The sequence below is a fragment of the Musca vetustissima genome, unplaced genomic scaffold (assembly GCF_032173495.1).
Source record: "Musca vetustissima isolate MV318-11 ecotype Yass unplaced genomic scaffold, APGP_CSIRO_Mvet_v1 utg43126, whole genome shotgun sequence".
NCBI lineage: Eukaryota > Metazoa > Arthropoda > Insecta > Diptera > Muscidae > Musca > Musca vetustissima.
The window spans coordinates 15,177-38,617 of record NW_026887953.1 but is presented as its reverse complement, the minus strand read 5'-3'; the positions used below and the strand labels follow the sequence as shown (position 1 = coordinate 38,617).

Below are 23,441 nucleotides of genomic sequence, written 5' to 3'. Positions count from 1 at the left end.
AATTAAAAATAATTTGCCTCGTTACATGAGCTTTGTGCTTTAAGAAAATTCGGGTTATGAAAGTTCGGCTGTAGTATTTAAATCGAGTAGTGTTAGATTTCGAAATTATTTTCAAGCTCTCGTAGTCTTTTTTAAGATTTTTAGCTTAATTGAAATAAATGTAGAATTATCTTGTAAATAAAAAATCTTACAAAATACTCATAAACCACATCGAATTATCTATAAAGTAATAAATATCAACACATAAAATACATTATAATTTAAATATTTTTATTAGTATTACTTCTGATTACAACATTTAGGAACATTAAAAAAAAACTATTCGATTTTTGGAAAATATTTAGTTCAGGCAATAAATAAGTAAAAAAAATATTTGAAAAAAACAAACTCCATACTAAATGGTGCCACAAGTTGTAAATAAGTCCATGTTTAGAGCTTGACCTCTCCACTTTCGTTCATACTAAAGGCGACAACTATATCGTTGATTGTGTCTTGTGCCTCCTTCCTCATATACAATGTTTATGGTTATTTGTAGCGAACGAATGAAGTGACAACAACAGGCTGGCCCTGGCAACTGTTTCGGACACCATGGTGGGTCCGTCTATATTTGGCCTGGATTATGCTTAGGGTTCATCATCACCATCATCGTCATAATATTATGTCATTTTTAATGTAATTAAACATTATTTTAATGTCTGGTAATGTATGTAAATGGAAAAACAATAAAAGAAAATCATAATAAAACGCAACGAAAATGAAAATATTATTCGAAAGTAATAAAAACGCGTAAATGTGTGTGTTTGTTCTTTTTTGTAGTCATTAAACGAAAAACAACAGAAAACTTGAAAGTCATGAACGAAGGAAGAGAGTGAATGAATTTCTTAAGAATGGAATATGAAATGTGCCACTCACTACTAACCTCTGGAGCAGAAACGATGGTCCTCGACAAGTATTTGAAGAAAAATAAAAATACACTTATTTGAAATGAAAATGAAAACAAATAAAATTTGGCAGCCCACCATCAAAATACAGTAGAACCTATAACAGTTGCTCAGAACAACAACAAATAATTTTTTTTTGGTAATAAAAATAATTTTTATTACCTTAACTAGCCGCATGAAGGGAGGGGGACGGATATAGGCAGCAATTTTTATGTTCATTTTTAATATTTTGTTGGGTCTGTTGTTTTACGTGGATAATAGATCATACCCGGAGGGTTTTTAAGCGCCAAAACACAGGAACGCAAGTTAACCAAAAATTAAATGAAATGCCACGAAGAAGAAGAAAATAGAGACGGTTGGGAAGATATAATTTTATTTTATTTTAATATGCTGGAATTAATGTCCAGCTTACCCTTTAATGTGCTGGAAATTATGACCATATTTGGTTAATTTTAGCCACAAAGCTGCTCGCTTATACATATTTATAAAGGTAATAAAAAATAGGCTCAAAAAAAACGAATACCCTGCCACAACACAACAATTTTACCATCTACTTGCAAGGAGACACCTGGTTTTATTCCAAACTCATTTTGGGCTACATTACTTTATTTGTTACTCAATTTTTTTCAAACTCATATATTTGTGAAAGACAAACAGATTTTCTTCCGCCCTCCACCACCCTAGCCAAGTGGTAACTCCATACCCCACACTTTTATCATAGATTTGTAACGAAAAAACTGGTTTTTTGTTTAATGTTTGTTTATATTTTTACGTTTACTTTGGCACAACTCCAACTGCAGCCATCCAGCCAAGCAGTTAACTCCAGTGTCCATGGCGTTACAATACCTGTTTTGCAATTTGGCATTAATTCCAAACATTTTGTTTTGTTTATAAGAATTGGTCCACAACATGTCGACGTTGTTTGTGGTAATCACTCTTCAAAACGAAAGGAATTGATATTGGTCACCTTTTGTACATAAATGGAAAATGGGGGGATTTGAAATTGGTGTCATATTTTGGGACTGGCATGGTTAAGAAGCAGAAAAATGTGTTCTAATTTGAAGAGCGTGATATTGCCATCAAGCGTCAATATATGTGAATACATAAATTATGGGAATTTGCTTAATCCACTATTAATTTTCGTATCCTTTAAGTCTTCTAATACGTATATGGAAATTTACAAGTCTTCAAGATAATGCACCTTCAATTGCCAGCCGGTTGAAAACCGTCGAAATTTGAATCGAGAATTTGAAATCGAGAATCGGAGGTCCTCTTAAAACACTATAATTTTTTCATCGATAATTGTTAGCAATAAAATGTTAAGGTGCATTTTTTCGGAGGCTATTTAAATACTCAAACCTATATCGGAAAGGATTTTAAAAAAAGACTTTCATTGACTAGGAATACGAAATGTCAATTTACAGCAGCTAAGACCGTCAAAATAGCGAAATGCTTTTTAACGCATATAAAGAATACATATAAAAAGAATTCATATACATATTCGACGAATATTTCAATGTGTTGCAAACAGAATGGGAATATTAGATGATATAGGTCGTCTTTGTCACATTTTCCTACCGGAGTGGATTTTATGTGGAATATGAGAGTTTCAACGCCAATATTTTTACCGATCACTGGAAAATTTGAAACCAAAAATTCCAACGGAATTCCAAAAGTAGATGGCTGGCTTTAGAATGAACTAGGATTATTAAATTCGCACAGAAATCAACAAAAGGCGGGCCCATGATAATTAATTTTTGGAAACCCACCTATTTCCGATCGGAAACCAAATTAGAAACCAGTAAAGAAAGCTCAAAAGTCTGACGGGCCCGACTATATGATACCCTTCACCACATTGGGTGCATACAAGAGATGTTCATATGTACAACATACTGTAGATGTAATAGACGTAGCATCCTTGGAGGACCAGTGAAATGGAATCGGACGAAATTAACTGTGTGAACTTCATAGATATTTGAAGTAAATTAAAACAACCCAAACACATATCATACGGAAATATATGAAAAATTGAATGTCAATTATTTGTATGAAATCGAGCATAATTATGTATGGGAGATATAAAATCTAGACATAGTTGAACAACCATGACATCCACCATTGTGCACTAATTCGTCCTAATCGGACAAAGTTTAGTTATTTGGTACAACGTTAAGATGAAATCGGATGAAAATATATATGAAAACTATGCTTGAACCGATGTCAATCCAATACGCATTGAAATATTTCATGTAAAGCGAACAGACATAGGGTCCTCCTGGGAGCTATATCTAAATATGCAGGGTTAAAGTTAGAGAAACAGTATTGCCGTATGCTGGCAAATTAATCATTTCTGTGATTACCACATGAAATTTTTGAAGGGACATTTTTGAATTAGTGTAGGTTTGAAAAATAAAAAAATAAAAATATATCTAAATCTGAACCGATTGTCACGAAACTTTGCACACATCATTCTAGTATCAATTTAGTACGCTATGTCAAATTTCGTGCAAATCGAAGGATATATAGAGACTTTAAAATCGGACTAAAATATATATGGTCTAAATTTGAACCAATTTTCAAGAAATATTACACACATCGCACCATTTACATAAAATCGGACTAAACTTGACACACATCATTCTAGACCTAATTCATCACGCTGTGCCAAATTTCGTGCAAATCGAAAGATATGTATTGACATTGGTACACGATTTACCTTAAATCGGACTAAAATATATATGGGAGCTATATCTAAATCTGGACCGATTTTCAGGAAACTAAACACACATCATTCTAGACATAATTCATTACGCTATGCCAAATTTCGTGCAAATCGAACAATATATAGGGACATTGGTACACCATTTACATTAAATCGGACGAAAATATATATGGGAGCTATATCTAAATCTGGACCGATTTTCCCAATTTCAATAGGGTTCGTCCTTCGGCCAGATAATCGGATCATAAATGCGACCTGTACTTTGTTCACAAAAATACATGGACAGACAGACTTAAAAAGTGGTTCTATGCATATTCTAAAAAGGAACCATGTGTCTATCTCGTTTCCTTTTGCCTGTTACAAACATATGCACAAAGACATAATACCCTGTACCACAGTGTGGTGAAAGGTATAAAAATAAAAATAAAAAAATATTTTAAATCAAGAAACACTGGCACTAAAACCTGTATTTTAACCGAGTCTAAGTTTTCAAGTTGTCTCCATATAAAGGTTCCACCATAGTAAATCGTCCAATATTATGTATTTTGATGATAGTTGTGATATAACATTCCGAGAAATAAAACAACAACAAATGTTGCACCATTTTCGTGAAATCGGATGAATATCTTTATTAGAGCTATATCGTAATTTCAACCTATTTCAACAAAACTGTGTGCCAATCGGCCAAATTTTGAGTATTTAGTGCACTATTTATTTACAATCGGATGTATTTTAACCGATTTCAACAAAACAATCATCAGTTCATTTTGCCAATTTTTGCACCAATTTGTATATCTAAATCTGCACCGTTTTCAACGAAACTTGTCAGAGATTTTTTTAAACTTACTTCAGTACATTTCGCAGAATGTTGTGCCAATCGGCCATATTTTGGATCTGTGGTGCGCCAATAACATAAAATCGAACGAATGTATATATCGGAGCAATATCTAAATCTGCGCCGATTCCAACAAAACCACAATTTACTTAAAATCAGGCGAAAATATATATTGGACCTATATCTAAATCTCAAGCTATCTTCACCAATTTCAATAGGGATTGTCCTTAATCCAAATAAGTGACCTGTGCAAAATTTCATTCAATTTATATCATAAATGCGACCTGAAAACAAAATATTTCGATCTATTTGAGGCCTGAGTATGATACTGAGCCTACGAAAAATGAAATCCCTTTAGACGTAGATTCCCAATACTCTTCCGATTGCGACGAAATATTGCACAATGTAAATATTTTTGTCCGATTTCATTTAAATTTGTACCAAATTGCCACAGTTTGATTGATTTAGATGTAACTTTAGGCAGCGAATTGTGCTGCATGTCTCAAGGTCTCTTCAAATCGGTTCAGATTTCATACAATTTTGCATAGATTTCAGAATAATATATATTAATGAATTTGTAAGTATCATGCAAGAGAAAACAATATAGATATATACTTTAGTTTTAGCACATACATAGAATCAATTTTAGAACTCGCTTTGGTCCTTTATCTTTGGATTTTTTTAACAAGGTGTAATTCATTCACTAAATTTTTAATAATTTTGAAACTGGCGAATTATGCAACATTGACGTTACCCTTTTACGATTAAAAAGTAATTTTGCACATTTAATAGATTTGAGACGAAATCGATTCCAGATATTTTTTGTCCGATTCCATGTTTAGTATACACCAATTACGATGTATTGTTTCTGTCAACATCATTTTTTCCCATAACAATTAAATTGTTTGTATTATTGATTAAATCGATTTGAATAAAATATATATGCAAATAGGATTTCATGTACAAATGTGTCGTATTAATTTAAAATTTTGCCGAAACGATCAAATACATCTAAGTCTCTACGTCTGTCCAATAAACATGAAATTTGAATACAACTCCAAAATTTTTAAATATATAAATCACATACATTATATAGAACAGAACGTGCCATTAGATTTCATATTATAGCCAACTATAATCTAATGGCACTTTTTCAATATACACAAAGTAGTGTAGGGCTACGTTTTTTTATTATAAAGAAAAAATTAAATATTAAATTTTTAAATATTAGTTTTAAAATTTTAACCAAATCATGTCAATTGGGTCGTCTGATTTTCATAAAAAATAAATATGCATATGTGAAGAATTAAAAAAAAAACACAATATTATTTCAAGTCAACATTTTGTTCCCCAAGAATTAAAGAAAATCCACCAACTTCGTTCCAAATGCATCCATAAGTAAACAACATGAAGGCATAGAAAAAATTTATATATGCACATTTCAAATATCCCATAAAATTGAAATATTTGTGAAGAATAAAGAAAAAGACTTCGCAATATTCTGCCAAGTCAAAATGTTTTTTCCGAAGAAAAAAGAAAATCCGCCAACTTCGTTCCATGGACATCCATAAACAGACAACATTAAGCCATGGAATATATGACCCTGTTAATGCCGTGAAATTTTTTAATAGATATCGGTAATATAGTCTAAACGTGGACATACAAATTTCTATAGATATCACTTTCTTTTTAGAATATCATCCACTGAATTTTGAACCCAAAAAAATAATTTTCTTAATATTCTCCCAAGTCAAAATTTATTCCCAAAATCCACTAAAGGACATCCATTAATATATGACATGATGGATGGAATATATGACACTGTAATAGTCCTGAAATACTTTAATAGACATCACTTAATTTTGAAATTGTATCCACTAAATTTGGAACCCAAATTTCGTTTTATTTTTCTATCAATATATTTTATTTCATTTAAAGATATTGCGTAGTTTATTTTTGTTTTTAATTTCAATAATACGATTTAATTTACAGAAAATGTGGCTGTTAATTAAAAATCCATTTTACACATTTTAACATGTAAGTCGACATTTTTTGAAAACCTGGACCTGATAATCAAATTAAAATTTAATCAAGCTGCAAAACCAAACACTTCACAACATTCTTGCTCGCTAATTTTTTTTCATTTTCAAACTCATATTGCTTCACTTTGTTTTTTCATTTTTTTCCTTATGTCTTATTATTTTGAAAATTTCCACAGCATCAAAATCTAGTTTCTATTCCAGAAAACCAATCTTGTTTTATTTATTTTTTTTGCCTTCATGACAACATGATTTGATACGATTTTTCTTTAGGATTTTTTTTCTCTTCATTTTTTATGAAAAACAACACGTTGTTGTTGTTGCTGCTGCTGGTTTCTTGCACCCATTAATGAAAACCAAAACACCATTGGTGTTGGTCATACTTAAGTCCGTCTGTCTGGCTGTTCCTCCAACCATCCATCCGTCCAAACCGTTCATGGTTAATACGTATTTTGGCCCCCACTCTTAGTGCTGCAGCAACGTAATATACAATTTGTGCGATTCGTAGTACGTACACATACGTACGTACGCTCGGGGATTTACGGGGAACTTATTATTAATTTGAACAAGTTGAACCAGTTCCATCAAAGGCTGTTATTAAATAACAAAAGACCAAATCAAAAAGCCAACACTGATGCCTTGCAACCATGTGAGGAGAGTTGTGTGTAAGAACATCAGAAAGTGGAAGGCAACATCGTATTCATTGCTTAAGTTAGGTGGTGTTCTCTTTGAGTGGAAATTTACTCAAATTGAGAGAAAGAGAAATGAAGAAAATTTGAATTTTGTTAAATTGTTGGGGTTGAGAGAGTAACTGAGAGCGAATTTAGTACAAAACATATGAGAGATGGGAGAGAAAATATACTCAAGAGAAATTGAGTGTGTTTGTTATGTGTCATAAAGAGCAATTCCAATGGCAATATTTATCAGAAAATTTAGTACTAAAAGTGCATTGGTTGGGGTCGGTTGCATTGATGTAAGGAGGAGGGGGTATTTTCTTCTCTATGAAAAGCATTTCTTTTCATAGAATCACAGAAAAATACACTTTCACCTTAACCCTTGATAATTAATAACATTTTATGGTTCATTCGCAACACTAATCCCCCAGCAGCAGCAACTGTTCGCCAGCTAGCTCCCATACCCATGGAATTTAGTTTTCCTGTCCATATATATTCGTTAATCACCCACAACTAAAACATAACGCGTGCCTTTAGCATGCCAAAGGGAATTTAAATCTCATCAACATCAACTTGCCATGATTCGACACAAACACACACACACAAACAAAGGTACACAAATTTCGAACTGACTACAACATTAATTTCATTAAAAATACATCTCAAGTGGTCAGAAGTGATATAATTTCTATCAAAGCAGGCTGGCAGGCAGGGATCTTCAACCGAACACCAGCCAGCTACCACCACACATTATAGATTTTTATAAATAAAAACAAAGAAAGAAAAAACACCTAGAGATAATTTTTATTCTTTCTTCATTTAAACAAAATCCCTTTTTTATTTTGTTGAGAACTAAAAATAAAATAAAAATCCACTAAAACTCTGCTTCCGCACATGTGAGAGGTGCTGATGCTGTAGCAGCAACAAACTCCTTTGGTTTCTTTTCACATTTATTTCTCTGGGTAGAGGATTAGTTTATAGAATTTATGTTTAGAGATTTGTCGGTCGATTTTTTTCTTATTTCGTGATTAATACACAATGAGGCAATATGTTTCACATCTATCAGCAGTTGACAAAAAAAAATTGAAGACAACGACGACGACGAAGAAGAAAAGAAATTATGTTTTATAGTTTCAAACAACAAAGAAAGAGACACTGGGGAACAAAAGGGGTAAACACAACTATCCACAAGATGCAGTTCACTCCGGGGGCGATCAAAAAAACAAAAAAGAAAACAATCACTGTTGTGGGACAATTTTTTTTGTTTTTCTGGTTTTATATGGTGTTGAAAAATATATTGAAATGAATGTGTGTTAGACATATTGGCTCTTATCGGATGATAAAATCATATAAGAAGAATTTGAATACTATTAGAATAAAGCTATAAGGGGCATGATTGTTGTGGGAAAGTTTACGGGTTTCCAATATGAAAAGTGGTCAATATTCATATTTTTGTTAAAAATAAAAAAAAATCATAACTTCAGTTAACAGCTATTACAAATGTGATAATTTTCACAAACAAAAATTAATCCAACTTTCATTTCCTATTACGTTTCTTTACCACGTGATGGAGAAATCAATAATATCCACTAATTCACAGAATATGTAGCTGTTAATTGAAATTTATTTTACACAATTTATGACGCAAAGATTTTTTAGCCCGATGATCAAATTATACTGTATTCATGTTTTACAACCAAATCACATTTCTTTTATAACGATTTTGAAACTTTTCACAACTTAAAACCAGTAAGGAAAGTAGTAAAGTCGGACGGGGCCGACTATATGATACCCTTCACCACTATGGGTATATTAAACAGGACTATTAACATGAAATTGGATGAAATAAAATATGTGATATTTATCTAAATGTGAATCTACCTAGATCTATCCATTAACATGTCATTCGTATGTTACAATGGGACAAAAGTATGTAAATCGACTTCAAACAAATATAAATAGGTCATCCGTTGGGGAATGTCTGTACTTCTATAAAACGCAAATACGTAATTCTAGGCTCAATTTGGTACGTTGTGCAGAATTTGATGTCAATCTGACTAACATGAGGAGTTTGATGCCCAATTTACTTGAAATCGGGCGAAAATATATATGGAAGTTCTATCCAAATATTAAGCGATTTCACACAAACTTGTCACAGGTTAGGTTATACTAATTTCAGAACGTTTTGTTCCTAACACCCTATTGCTTCCTTGTCGCGTCAATTACTTAAAATCAATCTATAATAAAAGGGAGCTATATCTAAATCATTATCGTTATGCCAAATTTCGTGCAAATCGAAGGATATATGGGGACTTTGGTGCACCCTTTACATGAAATCGGACGAAACTATACATGGGAGCTATATCTAAATCTGGACCGATTTCCTCGAAACTTGGCAGACATCATTCTAGGCTCAATTCAGTACGTTATGTCAAATTTTGTGCAAATCGAAAGATATATAGGGACTTTGGGGCACCATTTACATGAAATCGGACGAAACTATATATGGGAGCTATATCTAAATCTGGACCGATTTTCTCGAAACTTGGCAGACATCATTCTAGGCTCAATTCAGTACGTTATACCTAATTTAGTGCAAATCGAATGATATATAGAGACTTTGGTGCACCATTTACATGAAATCGGACGAAACTATATATGGGAGCTATATCTACATCTGGACCGATTTTCATGAAACTAAGCACACGTCATTCTAGGCCCAATTCAGTACGTTATGGCAAATTTCGTGCAAATCGAAAGATATATAGGGACTCTGGGGCACCATTTACATGAAATCGGACGAAACTATATATGGGAGCTATATCTAAATCTGGACCGATTTTCTTGAAACATGGCAGACATCATTCTAGGATCAATTCAGTACGTTATGCCAAATTTCGTGCCAATCGAATGATATATAGGGACTTTGGGGCACCATTTACATGAAATCGGACGAAACTATATATGGGAGCTATATCTAAATCTGTACCGATTTTCTCGAAACTTGGCAGACATCATTCTAGGCTCAAATTAAGTACGTTATACCGAATTTAGTGCAAATCGAAGGATATATAGAGACTTTGGTGCACCATTTACATGAAATCGGACGAAACTATATATGGGAGCTATATCTAAATCTGGACCGATTTTCCCGAAACTTGGCAGACATCATTTTAGACCTAAATGATTAGGCTGTACCAAATTTCGTGCAAATCGAAAGATATATAGGGACCGTTTACATTAAATCGGTTAAATATATATATGGGAGCTATATCTAAATCTGAACCGATTTTTTCCAATTTCAATAGGGTTCGTCCTTGGGCCGAATAAGTGACTTGTGCCAAATTTCATCCAAATCGGATCATAAATGCGACCTGTACTTTGTTTACAATTTAACATCTACACGGACGGACGGACGGACGGACAGACGGACGGACGGACGGACGGACATGCATAAATCGACTCAGAAAGTGATTCTATGCATATTCTCAAAAGGAACCATGGGTCTATCTCGATTCCTTTTGCCTGTTACAAACATATGCACAAAGACATAATACCCTGTACCACAGAGTGGTGAAGGGTATAAAAATTGCTTGCGAACAGATATATTTTCATTTATTACGATAATTTTGGAATACTGGCCATGGTTACTTTTGCAAATAAAACCAGTGAGTGGAGCAGTATAGTCGGACGGGGCTACACAACTTCCAAGAAAATCTAACTTTCTGTGGTTCTATATTCTGAGATTGGTCAATATTTTGCGATATTTGCACACTTTTGGCTGGTTAGAGGTCAACAAATGTTACTAATAATCAGTACAGTACAGACTTGTCCAGATTCCCTACACCGTGAGTTGTGTTGTGATGTTCGGCTTTCGACTCTACAAGTACAAATAATTAAGTTTTCGGTCCACTTCATCCGAAAAATAATTATGTGATCATCACCTAACATTTTAGGCGTTGTCATTGACCATAACTGGAACCTCATGGAACATTTCAAAGCGATCAGCTCTATATCTCCGCTCACCAGTGTGATAATAGGTTACTATATAATATATGAATACGTAAGCACCTGTAGATAGTTAAGTGTAACTCCCGCATCCGAGTACCTACGACAATATAATTTATATCAATTTAAAGATCAACTTCTCGGGTCTATGTCCTTCAGGAATAAATATATACGCCATAGAATACAAATTTTGTAATTTTTCACACAAAAGTCAGGGTCCATTTGACCCGCTAAATATTGACCGATCTTTATCAAAACAAGTATGCATATTCTTTGGTCCGATCACCTTCTCCATGTAAAACTTCGAGATGTTAAGGCCATAATTGCGGCCTCTGGAGCGACCAGAAAAACCGACAAAAATTAAGTATTTGATCCATTTCATCCCCTAAATATTAACCGATCTTTACCAAAAACAATAGGGGTCTTCATTGGCCAGAACCCATCCTACATTCAAAATTTTGTGAAAATTGGTCCATAACTGTGGCCTGTATCGTGTTTACAAATTATAATGGACAGACGGACGGACGGGCACACATGTCTAGATTGACTCAGCTAGTCGAGATATGACGATCGGTATACTTAAAGGCTGGTCTTGGGGCTGCACAAAGCTATAATACCCTGACAACATAGTTGTGTTATTGCATTTTTCACGACGTTTCGTCACTTTTTTGGCGACTTCTTCTGAGGAATTCCTCTATTTATATGGAATAAATTATTACATTTTATTCAAATCCTTTTTTTATTCAAAATCCATTCTTTTTTTATTCAAAATCCGTAAATAATTATCCTTTAAAACTTTGCGATTTCCAACATCCAACTCTGTTGTAAATTAAGATTCCGAGCTTATATCCACCACTATTGAGTGAATATAGTCTCTCTATGGTTATGAAAATTCGGCTAAACTCCCCAATATCCTAAAAATGGTGAGCTATGTCAAAACACTCATTTCTTGCCCAGATTTCTACCAGCCTATAAAACCCAGAAATTGCAAACTAGAGCTTTTTGGGTAGGAAAATTCGACTACAAGCCTCAAAATACCGTAAACTAGGCAGTTCCATTCTATATCAAAAAAATTTCAGTCCCTTCCAAAAGACCGATAGTACATAATTACCGTGAGGGAAAGTTGAAAAGAGCTCTAATAAAGTTAAAATACGTAAAACTGCTTAAATGGGCCCTCTTTTACCAGGTTTCAAAAAATTGAGTTTTGGTTTTCGGACCTACACTAATTCAAGATTGTCCCTTTAAAATGTAAGTGTCTTTACGAATGACTCAAAAGGAATAATCCAATCAGTTCGGAATATTGGAGATTTGGGACAAGTTTTGCAACCGAATAGGCTGTAATTTAGTATGTTGGGTTCTTATTGTATAAAACATTTCCATACTAAACATTATTAATATTGACCCAAGTTTCGAATTTTCTCATAATTACAACCACTTCGCTTGGAAGTGCGGAAGGGGCCCTGTATCCGAAATCAACAAATCGGACAGTGCTGTAATATGAAAGACATTGATTTCAATCGAGGAGATATCGATACGCGATTTTAAGTGACAAGAGGTCATGAATAGATCGATTTTGTGCAGGATGGTATAAAACTAAATATAAGGATGAAACCAATAGTAAACAAGAACCGTGAAGGAAACTTGAAAATAACTCTAAATTTAACTATGTACCTGGAACAGCTTAGAGGCTATGTTAGATGAGCTTGAATATCCAAATTATTACAATTACATTATAAAGACTATATCGTATAAAATAATAACGAATATTTAATAACATTTGATAGTGTTGATAGATCTATAATATATAACGCTTGAATTCTTTTATAGGATATTAATGTTGATTTTTGTATTTACTACATGTGCTTTACAATGTGAAAAATTCAGGATACTTTATGGATCTATTTTGAAAACCAAGGAGTCTAAAATATTTGAAAGTTATCGGGAATAATAAACCTTATAGTGAAAGTAATATAATTTTTGGTGGTGCGAAGTGAAAAAAGTCAAATTTTGCTTCCTTAAATATGTTTAATAGAAAATACAAGGAAAAGCATTACTAATCGTGAAAATGTTTATATTCATTAGGCTATTTTATATTCATTAAGATCATAAAAATGTATAAAATATAACTTCATAACTAAACTAACTAACTAAATATATATATATATATATATATATATAACTTCATTACTCTTAATGTATTGCGTATATATTGAATGTTTTGCTTATTAAAAAATAATCTTTATTTCAAATCAAGACTTCTATTTCTAAATTGTCGTCGTGGATCTTTCGCTTTCCCCATAGTGATCCATAGATCCACTTTCAGATATTTTAAATAAAGTTGTATGATTTCCAGAGATCTGCTTGTTATATTTACAGTTCGTTCAAACATGGTACAAAAAATATAATTCTATAAAATATTCGGACTTCGGACTCATTACAATTGACCTGAAACTTCTGCTTCTTAGAAATAAATCCAGATTAAATCTTGCCATTTCCCCTATTGCTTCCAACGATTCCACTATATCTTCTATATTTGTACGCAATTATGATGCCGGAGCCTGTCCGGGTATAATTACAATTTAAAAAAAAAAAAAAAAATCTTTTGCTAAAACCGATAAAAGAAACCCTGTGACCGGGCCGGGTATAATTAAATATTTACAAAAAGTACCGTTTGCTTAATGTAAATATGCGATAAAAGAAACCCGGGACCGGGCCGGCTATAATTAAAATGAAAAACAACTCAATTCGAAGATTTTGCACATATATGAATCAAAATATTAAGCGATTTTTAATATTTTATCCACAAGTTATGCTCTTCTTTGGTTTGTCATATTCTGCACCTATTTTTTATGATTTTATCAGAAATCGACAGTACTGTAAAATGTACACATTGATTATCTGGAATTTGTTTCTGTTTGGCATCTATTTGAGTTTAGTGCTAACATATCACTTCTACCTTTCAGTATCCACATGATATCATTCTGTGTTACATACTTCATGAAGAATGATCCGCCAAAAGTGGGTTTCAATCACAGAGTTTATAACCCTACACATAAATTCAAAATACCACATTACCAATTTATATTGACAATGCCAGTAAATCTATCGTTAAATAGAGAATATTCCAAATCATACTAATATGTGGGCAAAATTTTAGAGGAATATATAAAATAGTTTGAATCGAATTTTATATTAAGGAGGACAACATGTATGTAAGGTATAAAAATATATAGAATCTACTATATAAATTCCATCTTATATGATATAAAAATTCTATCTTATATGAGGCATTTTAAAAGTTATAGTCACATTTCATTGATGTAAACCGGTGTCATAGAAAACAACTACTGCATCAATTAGCCTCCAATGATAAACACAGACCCCAAATTCAATCAATTTCAAATCAGGTGCAACGGAAATCATTTACATGTTTAAATGTTCCGACCAAAAAACTATTGCCAATATTTTACGCTCCCATAAGAAAACTGCTCATTTATAGTAAACCATGTATGAAATTGAAAAAAAGAGCAAACACACACACACTTCTTTAGAGCCATGGCTAATTAAGTTAATGAAACTCTGTGTATAAGAAAGCATTTTATTAACTTTAAAAGATTTCAAAATTATTTTGCCGCACCTTATTATTCGGATAGATTGGATTGGTGGCATTGAAAATCAGGTTGTTTTGCATGTGATGATTGTTTGTTATATTTGCCGCCTCTGTAATAATATTGACCACGGTGCATGTGTTTGTGTGCTCACACCCGAAATCATATGCCAGAATGCTACAATGTCTTAAAGTTCTAAATACTTTAATTTCATGCATCGTCACATTAAAATTGTGGGATTTTTCAGATGTTTTTTCTGATGTTGTTGTTGCTTCAAGGAAAATGTGTGAAAATAAGAGAGAGGAGCTAAAATAACTGAAGATAGTGGAGTATTGTGAATTGTTTTGAAATTTCACTCAAGAGAGTTTGTTATTTTATTATTACTCTCTTTGTCACTCTCTCTCCCACTTTTCGGATAATTCTCCCTCTCTTTCTCTCTCTGTTGCATTGAGTGCCATCTCTCATTGGCTACACATTAGCGCCCTTTATGAAAATGGTGTTCGGTTTTGGTACTAATTTGTTGGTAGCAAGGATATGTTAAAGGATATTCAGGAGAGAGACAGATAGGTTGACAAAGAGGGTGCGGTGAAAAGAGCAAGCTGTTTATATTTTTACTCAAGGATAAGGTAAAGGTCCGTTTTGTGTAGTTCCAATTTTTACCGCTATATACCAAAGCGCTACTTGCTTCTGATTAAGGGGAGAAGGATTATTGGGAATAAAACGGTGCTCGTAGAGGATAAAATTGAGAAAATGGGGAGCATAAAAATATGGAAAATTGAAAAAATATTGTTTTTATTTTAATTTTTTTAATAATTTTTATGCAAACATATCTTTCCAAATGCTTGCCAACTAAAATATTCTCACCCTGTTTGATTTGTTATTTGAGTACTCTCCCGCTCTATTTGAGTTCTCTCCCATATTTTCTCTCTCTCTATATTTTAGCTCTTTGTTAGTCTTACTCTTCCCACTGTTATGCCTTTGGCCACCATCATCAGCCATAGTCGTCGTTTCGTCTTTTGTAACGAGTGTAAATTGTACACTCACAACCACACACACTCTTTGGCACCGCTATAACGAAGTCTCAGCCATTGGAGTTGTGTGGCAAGCCAATTGTACGTACCATTCATGGGCATGGACTTGATGTTTGTTTGAATTTTTCAAAAATCAGTTCGAGTCCGAGCATCTAAAAGAGCGGACGTGTAAATGACGCGCAAAATAATTTCTATTCCAAACGTTCGTTGATTTCTTCTTGTTCATCATACACACTGAACACAGCACAGTAGAAGTAATGAAAGAATGAAAAAATCGGTTTTTGTTTGTGGAACTAACTTCAATACAGCAATGAAAGAACCCCAGAGTGTATACAAATAATATAGAAGGAAAAACGAAAAAACCGACGAATGTGAAAAAGTAACATAAAACGACCTGAACGACGACGAATAAGAAAGAAAAATTTTGTTTTGTGAAAAACCGAAAAATACAAGGAATATAAAGCAAATGTGGAAATCTAAACGAAGTTGAAAATTCGTGAAAAAAACAAGAAAAAAATCGCCGAACAAGTGAATGGATAATAAGAAACCCAGAACATCAAAAAATTCGGATATAATAAAAATTATTTTGTTAATACAAAAAATTGAAATTGGAAAAATTTCTAAGTGAAAAATATTTTGGAAAAAACGCCTCTAAGTGTGGAAAAGTGCCACGAAAAATAACACAAAAAAATGTTGCAAACCTAACAATCCCAGAGAAACAGTTGTGTAAATGTTTGTGTGTGTGTGTTAGAGTAAAAAATTAAATTACACCCAAAACCTAAAGACAAGAGGAGAAAAAACCTCTTTCAAACCAAACAAGAAAAATGTGTAAAAAATTTTTGAAATTTCTAAAAATTCACAAAAATTGAAAAAAGTGAAAAAATTGAAGTAGAAACAAAAAATCAACAAATCCTCCTCCCCTACAACCCCAAATCCAAACTCCCTGTGGACTATAACTAGCAAACAAAATTTCACCATAACACCAAAATGTTGGACTTTAGAAAATCCCACAATATGGACAATTGGATATGCTGTTGCCTCCATCGATATCTATGGACTATGCTATTGTTGTTTGCACTGCATATGGAATGTTTTAGTGCAACAGCATCAAATATTGGTCAAGTAGCCGCCTTGGCCACTGGCACATCCGTCGAACAGCAGCTACTGCTGCAGCAGCAACAACAACAACAGCTAGCACCACCATCAACGATACCACAACCGGCCACAAATCAATGTTCCTGGCAGTACAATGGTACCACATCGGTTAAATGTAATTTACGTCTCATTGAACGTTCGCTGGCATTGGATTTACAAGGTGCTGATGGTTTCAGCCAACTGGAGATAAGATGCAGTGATTTGTATTTGTTCGAATCGCAATTGCCACAGGCGGCATTTGCTCGTTTGCAAACGCTCGATGAATTGCGGCTGAGTTCATGTAAACTGCTACAGCTACCCAATAATGCCTTTGAGGGTTTGAATACCGTGAAGACGCTGGTGATTAATACCCACAATTCCGATTGGGGGCCAAGCAAGACTTTGGAACTATTCCCAGACTCCCTGTATGGGTTGAAACAATTAACCGAACTACACTTGGCCGATAATAATTTGAGGGCCCTACCACCTGGTTTTCTGTGTCCAGTTGGAAATCTACAAGTCCTGAACTTGACAAGAAATCGCATTAGGGCAGCTGAGAATCTTGGCTTTGCCGATATGAATTGTAATGGTGGTAGTGAGCTACAAACTTTGGATGCCAGTTTCAATGAATTACGTTCAATTACCGAATCATGGGGTATTTCCCGCCTCAGACGTCTGCAGCATTTGAATTTACAAAATAACAATATCTCCGAATTGTCAGGAGAGGCCTTGGCCGGGCTATCCTCACTACGTATTGTCAACTTGAGTAACAACCATTTGGAAACCTTACCTGAAGGTTTGTTTGCCGGCTCCAAGGAATTACGTGAAATCCATTTGTCCAACAATGAACTGTACGAACTACCCAAGGGTCTCTTCCATCGTTTGGAACAATTGCTGGTAGTGGATTTATCCGGCAATCAATTGACCTCCAATCACATTGACAACACCACCTTTGCCGGCCTGATACGTTTAATTGAATTAAATTTGGCCCACAATGCCCTGACCCGCATTGATTATCGCACCTTCAAGGAATTGTATTTCCTACAAAATCTCAATCTTCGCAACAATTCCATTGGCCACATTGAAGAAGATGCCTTCCTGCCATTGTATAATCTACACACCCTGAATTTGGCTGAAAATCGTCTACACACCTTGGATGACAAACTCTTCAATGGCCTCTTCATACTCTCCAAACTAACGCTGAACAATAATCTCATCTCGGTCATCGAACCAAATGTCTTTAAAAATTGTTCCGATCTCAAGGAATTGGATTTGAGCTCCAATCAACTCAACGAAGTTCCACGTGCCATACAAGATCTTAGCATGCTGAAAACCCTGGATTTGGGTGAAAATCAAATACGTACCATCGACAATGATAGCTTTAAAAATCTCCATCAGCTGACCGGTTTGCGTTTGATTGACAATCAAATTGGCAATATCTCAGTGGGCATGTTTGCAGATCTGTCGCGGCTTAGTGTTTTAAATTTGGCCAAAAATCGCATACAAAGCATTGAGCGGGGTTCCTTCGATAAGAATTACGAATTAGAGGCCATACGTTTGGATCGCAATTTTCTCTCCGATATAAATGGTGTCTTTGCCACATTGATGTCTTTGTTGTGGCTGAATTTGTCGGAAAATCATTTGGTATGGTTCGATTATGCCTTCATCCCAGCAAATCTCAAATGGTTGGATATCCATGGCAATTACATTGAATCATTGGGTAATTATTATAAACTACAAGAGGAAATTCGTGTAAAGACGTTGGATGCCAGCCACAATCGCATTACCGAAATTGGTCCCATGTCCATACCCAACACGGTGGAGCTACTGTTCATCAACAACAATCTAATATCCACGATTCTGCCCAATACCTTCGTGGACAAAGTGAATTTGGCTCGTGTCGATTTGTATGCTAATGCCCTGGCCAAATTGCAATTACAACAACTGCGTGTGGCTCCAGTGGGCCCACTCAAGCCCCTGCCCGAATTTTACCTTGGCGGCAATCCCTTCGAATGTGACTGCACCATGGACTGGCTACAGCGCATCAATAACCTCACCACCAGACAACATCCGCGAGTCATGGATTCCCATAACATTGAGTGTGTGATGCCACATGCTCGTGGTGCTCCCGTCCGGCCATTGGCCTCGCTCCAGCCGCAAGACTTCCTCTGCCGCTACGACTCGCACTGCTTCGCTCTGTGTCACTGCTGTGATTTTGATGCCTGTGATTGCGAGATGACATGTCCCAACAATTGCACATGTTATCATGATCAAATATGGTCCACGAACGTGGTGGACTGTGGCGGCCAGCAGACAATGGAACTGCCGCGTCGTGTACCCATGGATTCGAGTGTCGTGTATCTGGACGGCAATAATTTCCCCGTTCTCAAGAACCATGCCTTCATCGGCCGCAAGAACCTCAAGTCATTGTTTGTCAATGCCAGTCGTGTGGCCAGCATACAGAATCGCACCTTTGCCGGCCTCATCTCACTGCAGATATTGCATTTGGAGGACAATCTAATGCAAACGTTGCAAGGCTACGAGTTTGAGCATTTGTCAGCTTTGCGTGAGCTCTACCTGCATAACAACCTGTTGACATCCATTGAGAATGCCACATTGGCTCCACTGCAGTCGCTGGAGGTGCTTCGCTTAGATGGCAATCGTTTGGTGACTCTGCCCATATGGCAATTGCAGCTGCCACAATTCCGTGCGCTACGCACCATTGCCTTGGGCCGTAATCACTGGTCATGTCGTTGCAAATTTTTGCAAGAGTTGACCTCATATGTGGCTGACAATGCGTTGATAGTGCAAGATTCCCAGGATATCTTTTGCATGGAAGATGCCACCATGGACAACAGTGGCATCATTGGTGGTGTCGGTGGCGGCAGCAGCTATGGTGGAAGCGGTGGCGGCAGCCGAAAACGTGAATTGGACTTTAATGTAACAGCCGCCTGCAGTGACTATTATGCTGGCGGTTCGATGCTGCAACATGGCATACCAAAAACGTACATACCATTATTGGCAGCTGCCTTGGCATTGGTCTTCCTGCTCATTGTTGTCATCATCATTTTTGTGTTTCGTGAGTCGTTACGTATTTGGCTATTCGCCCATTATGGTGTGCGTGTATTTGGGCCACGTTGTGAAGAGTCTGAGAAGCTGTACGATGCCATACTCCTACATTCGGCCAAAGATTCTGAGTTTGTGGGTCAATATTTGGTGGCTGAGCTAGAGACGGGTCGTCCCCCCTTACGTATCTGTTTGCAACATCGCGATTTGTCCCACGATGCAACACACTATCAAATTTTGGAAGCATCACGTGTCTCAAGGCGTGTTGTGATATTGTTGACAAGAAATTTCCTGCAAACAGAATGGTCGCGTTGTGAATTGAGAAGGGCTTTGCATGATGCGCTGCGTGGTAGGCCCCAGAAATTGGTGTTAATTGAAGAACCTGAGGCAATATTTGAGGCGGAGAATGATATAGAATTGTTGCCCTACTTGAAGACAACAGCTGTGCATCACATACGTAGAGGTGATCGGCATTTTTGGGAAAAGTTACGCTATGCCTTGCCGGTTGATTATCGTAGTGGTAACAATTATACACTTGATCATAACCATGAGCGTATTAAGCAACCTGCCAGTCCTGGTATTTTGTATAGACCTGCACCTCCTCCCGCCTATTGTCCCGAGGGAGAAGGAGAGCAGCATTATTCATCGGCCACCACAGCAACACCTTCGCCACGACCCCAAAGACGAGGTCCCGAGCACACCGGTACGCTACATCATGTACAGGCGACTGGCACACATCTACATCCCAATGCTGTGGCTCAGGCAGCACCCACCACAGCTGCACAGTATTATCATCAGCATGCCAGTGCAGGTGGTGGTGGTGTTCCAATGGGCTGGACACGCCCACCATCGGAACATATTTATTCCAGTATTGAATCGGACTATTCAACACTGGACAATGAACAAATGTTGATGATGCCACCAGCCTCGCCATCACCATCAGGAGGGCAGCAGCAGCAGGTTATGCAGGGCATAAATAGTCTGCATCGTAGCATGCATCATCCTCAGCAGCAGCAGCAGCAACAACTACAGCAACAGCATCATCCAAATATGTCGCAAACATGGCGGCCCCAACAAATACCCAAACAGCAAAGGGTTACCAGTGGTGATCACAGTGGTGCCCAAACCCTACAACATTCACAACAACAACAGCAGCAGCAAATTCAGCAAGTGGCAGCTAACAACAATGGCCAAGCTACAGCAGCAGTGGCGGCTTCTTCGCAGGCCCTTAGCAGTAATAACCAAACAATACAGCCTGGCCAGCAGCAAGGACCCCATGTGCAGGCGTATTTAGTGTAATTCTATTTCCATAAATTTTTATTTAACACTAAAGCAACAACAACAAAAATGTCCCCAAAAATGAAAAAAAAAACAAACTCTCCCCAATTTTAATAGTCATAGTGCAAAATAATTTTTACTAACACTAACGCAAAAAAAGCAAACCTAAAACAACAACAAATAACATGAAAAAAAGTACTGAATTTTTTTAAAACTTAATTTTATGGCTTAGTTTTTAGTTTAGAAAGAGACAGAAAGACAAATAGACAGACAGACGATGGACAGAATAGTGATGTAAAAAATACGTAGATAGAAGACTTACTAACACATATACATACCCCTATATACATACACAAACCAAGGAAGACTTTTATTGACACACAACTACACTAACAACTGACTGAGTGACAACCACGACCCCAGGACAGCATTTTTAAAAATAAGTTTTTATTTTAGTTTTTTTGTATTATATATAAGGACTGGTTCCTGTTTTTTATTTTTATTATAATTTTAAGTTTAAGTTTTAAGTTATTATGTTTTAAATTGTAATTTTGTAAAATAATAAAAAAACGAAAAATTGTCGACGTTGAAGAAGAAGAAAGTGATAATGCATAAATTAAAGATGAAAAAAAATATTGAAACAAAAATCAAAAATAAATTCTCTGAGTTATAATTTCAAAACAAAATGTGGAATGTGGAAAACAAACGGGGGAAATGAACGAATGGTAAAGGAAGTGCACGCAAAAAGGCAAGTGTCTGTGTAAATTAAGTGTTTCCGGCTAAAAATGAATGAAATGAAATGAAAAGAAATGTTGAAAGAGACAAATTTAATGGTGGAAATCATTGAAATTATTATCATCCCCAAATAAATGAATGAATGGTATTCGGGGTTTTTTTATGTTGGTAAGATAAGAAGAAACAATTTTTGAGTTCTTGTAGTGTTGAAACTGTGGAAAGTTGTGGGGAAATGTAGTGTTTTGAAATATTCTAAAATTTTTGTAGTGGGAAATTTTGTGTAGAGAAGGGAGAAAAAACTGTAGTGTTAGAATTTTTTGGATTGTTTTTTTAAGCAATAACATTGAAAGGTTTTTCACATTAGTTTTTTATTACTTCTTTTATCTGATCAATATTCTCTAATTGTTGTAGAAAATATTTTTTGAGTGGAAATTATGAAAAATAAAACAAAAAATCATAAAAAGACAAGTGCTACGACCATGTGATACCCTATACAAAACAATTACACCTGTGCTGACAAAGAAAAAAAATTATGGGAAGGGGTAAGGGGATGTCCTGAATTTCTTTTTATATTTTAGTAAACCGAATGTAGGGGAAATTTTTCGATGGAATAAAGAAAAAACATAATTTAGGTATATATTATTGCATTTTCCGATTTAGTGTTTTATTACCATTTTCAAAATGTTCCAAGTGAAAAATTAAAAGAATTTATTAATTCTCGATGAAATAGAGACAAAGCAGAATGTAGGGGATATTTCTCGATGATATAAATACCAAGATGGAAATGGTCAGGGTATGTCACCAGTATGAATTTACACTCTAGGAAATAGAATGGTGGGGTATATTTGATCAAAGGCATTATTTAGTCTTCTTTCTGGTCGATGGAATAAAGACAAAACATAATTTAGGTATATATTAGTGCATTTTTCGATTTAGTGTTTTATTATCATTTTCAAAATGTTCCCAGTGAAAATTTAAAGAATTTATTAATTCTTGATGAAATAGAGACAAAGCAGAATATATATATAAATACAAAGATGGAAGTGGTAAATTCATACTGGTGACATACCCTGAGTCACCAGTATGAATTTACACTCTAAGAAATAGAATGATGGGGTATATTGCTTGACATTGGAAAATAATTTCAATAGATATGTCCAGTAGGTTACTTATATGGCCCAAGGACGAAGCGTATTGAAAACTCGGTACAGATTTAGATATAGCCCAAATTCCCAGGGCTTTTGGCATAACGTATAAAATTAATTGTGGAACATCGTATAAACTTGAGTCTGGGACAAAGTGTATTAAATTTTGGATAGATCGGTTCAGATTTAAATATAGCTCACATATATATTTTCGATCGGTGCATC

The 23,441-nt window shown here is 35.2% G+C and overlaps 1 protein-coding gene across 1 annotated transcript; it reads left to right on the top strand.

The window, feature by feature from the left end:
* The first annotated feature begins 8,513 nt into the window (after positions 1–8,513).
* Positions 8,514–21,357, top strand: LOC133335803 (toll-like receptor 7). The gene is made up of 3 exons (XM_061544101.1): positions 8,514–8,523; positions 15,781–15,939; positions 16,964–21,357. Exons 1-3 carry the CDS (start codon positions 8,514–8,516, stop codon positions 21,355–21,357), a joined length of 4,563 nt encoding a protein of 1,520 aa, XP_061400085.1.
* Positions 21,358–23,441: the final 2,084 nt, after the last annotated feature.

Coding starts and splice junctions, on each gene's coding strand:
- LOC133335803 (XM_061544101.1), top strand. Junction 15,940..16,963: donor AGTTGTGTGGCAAGCCAATT/GTACGTACCATT, acceptor TTAGTGCAACAG/CATCAAATATTGGTCAAGTA.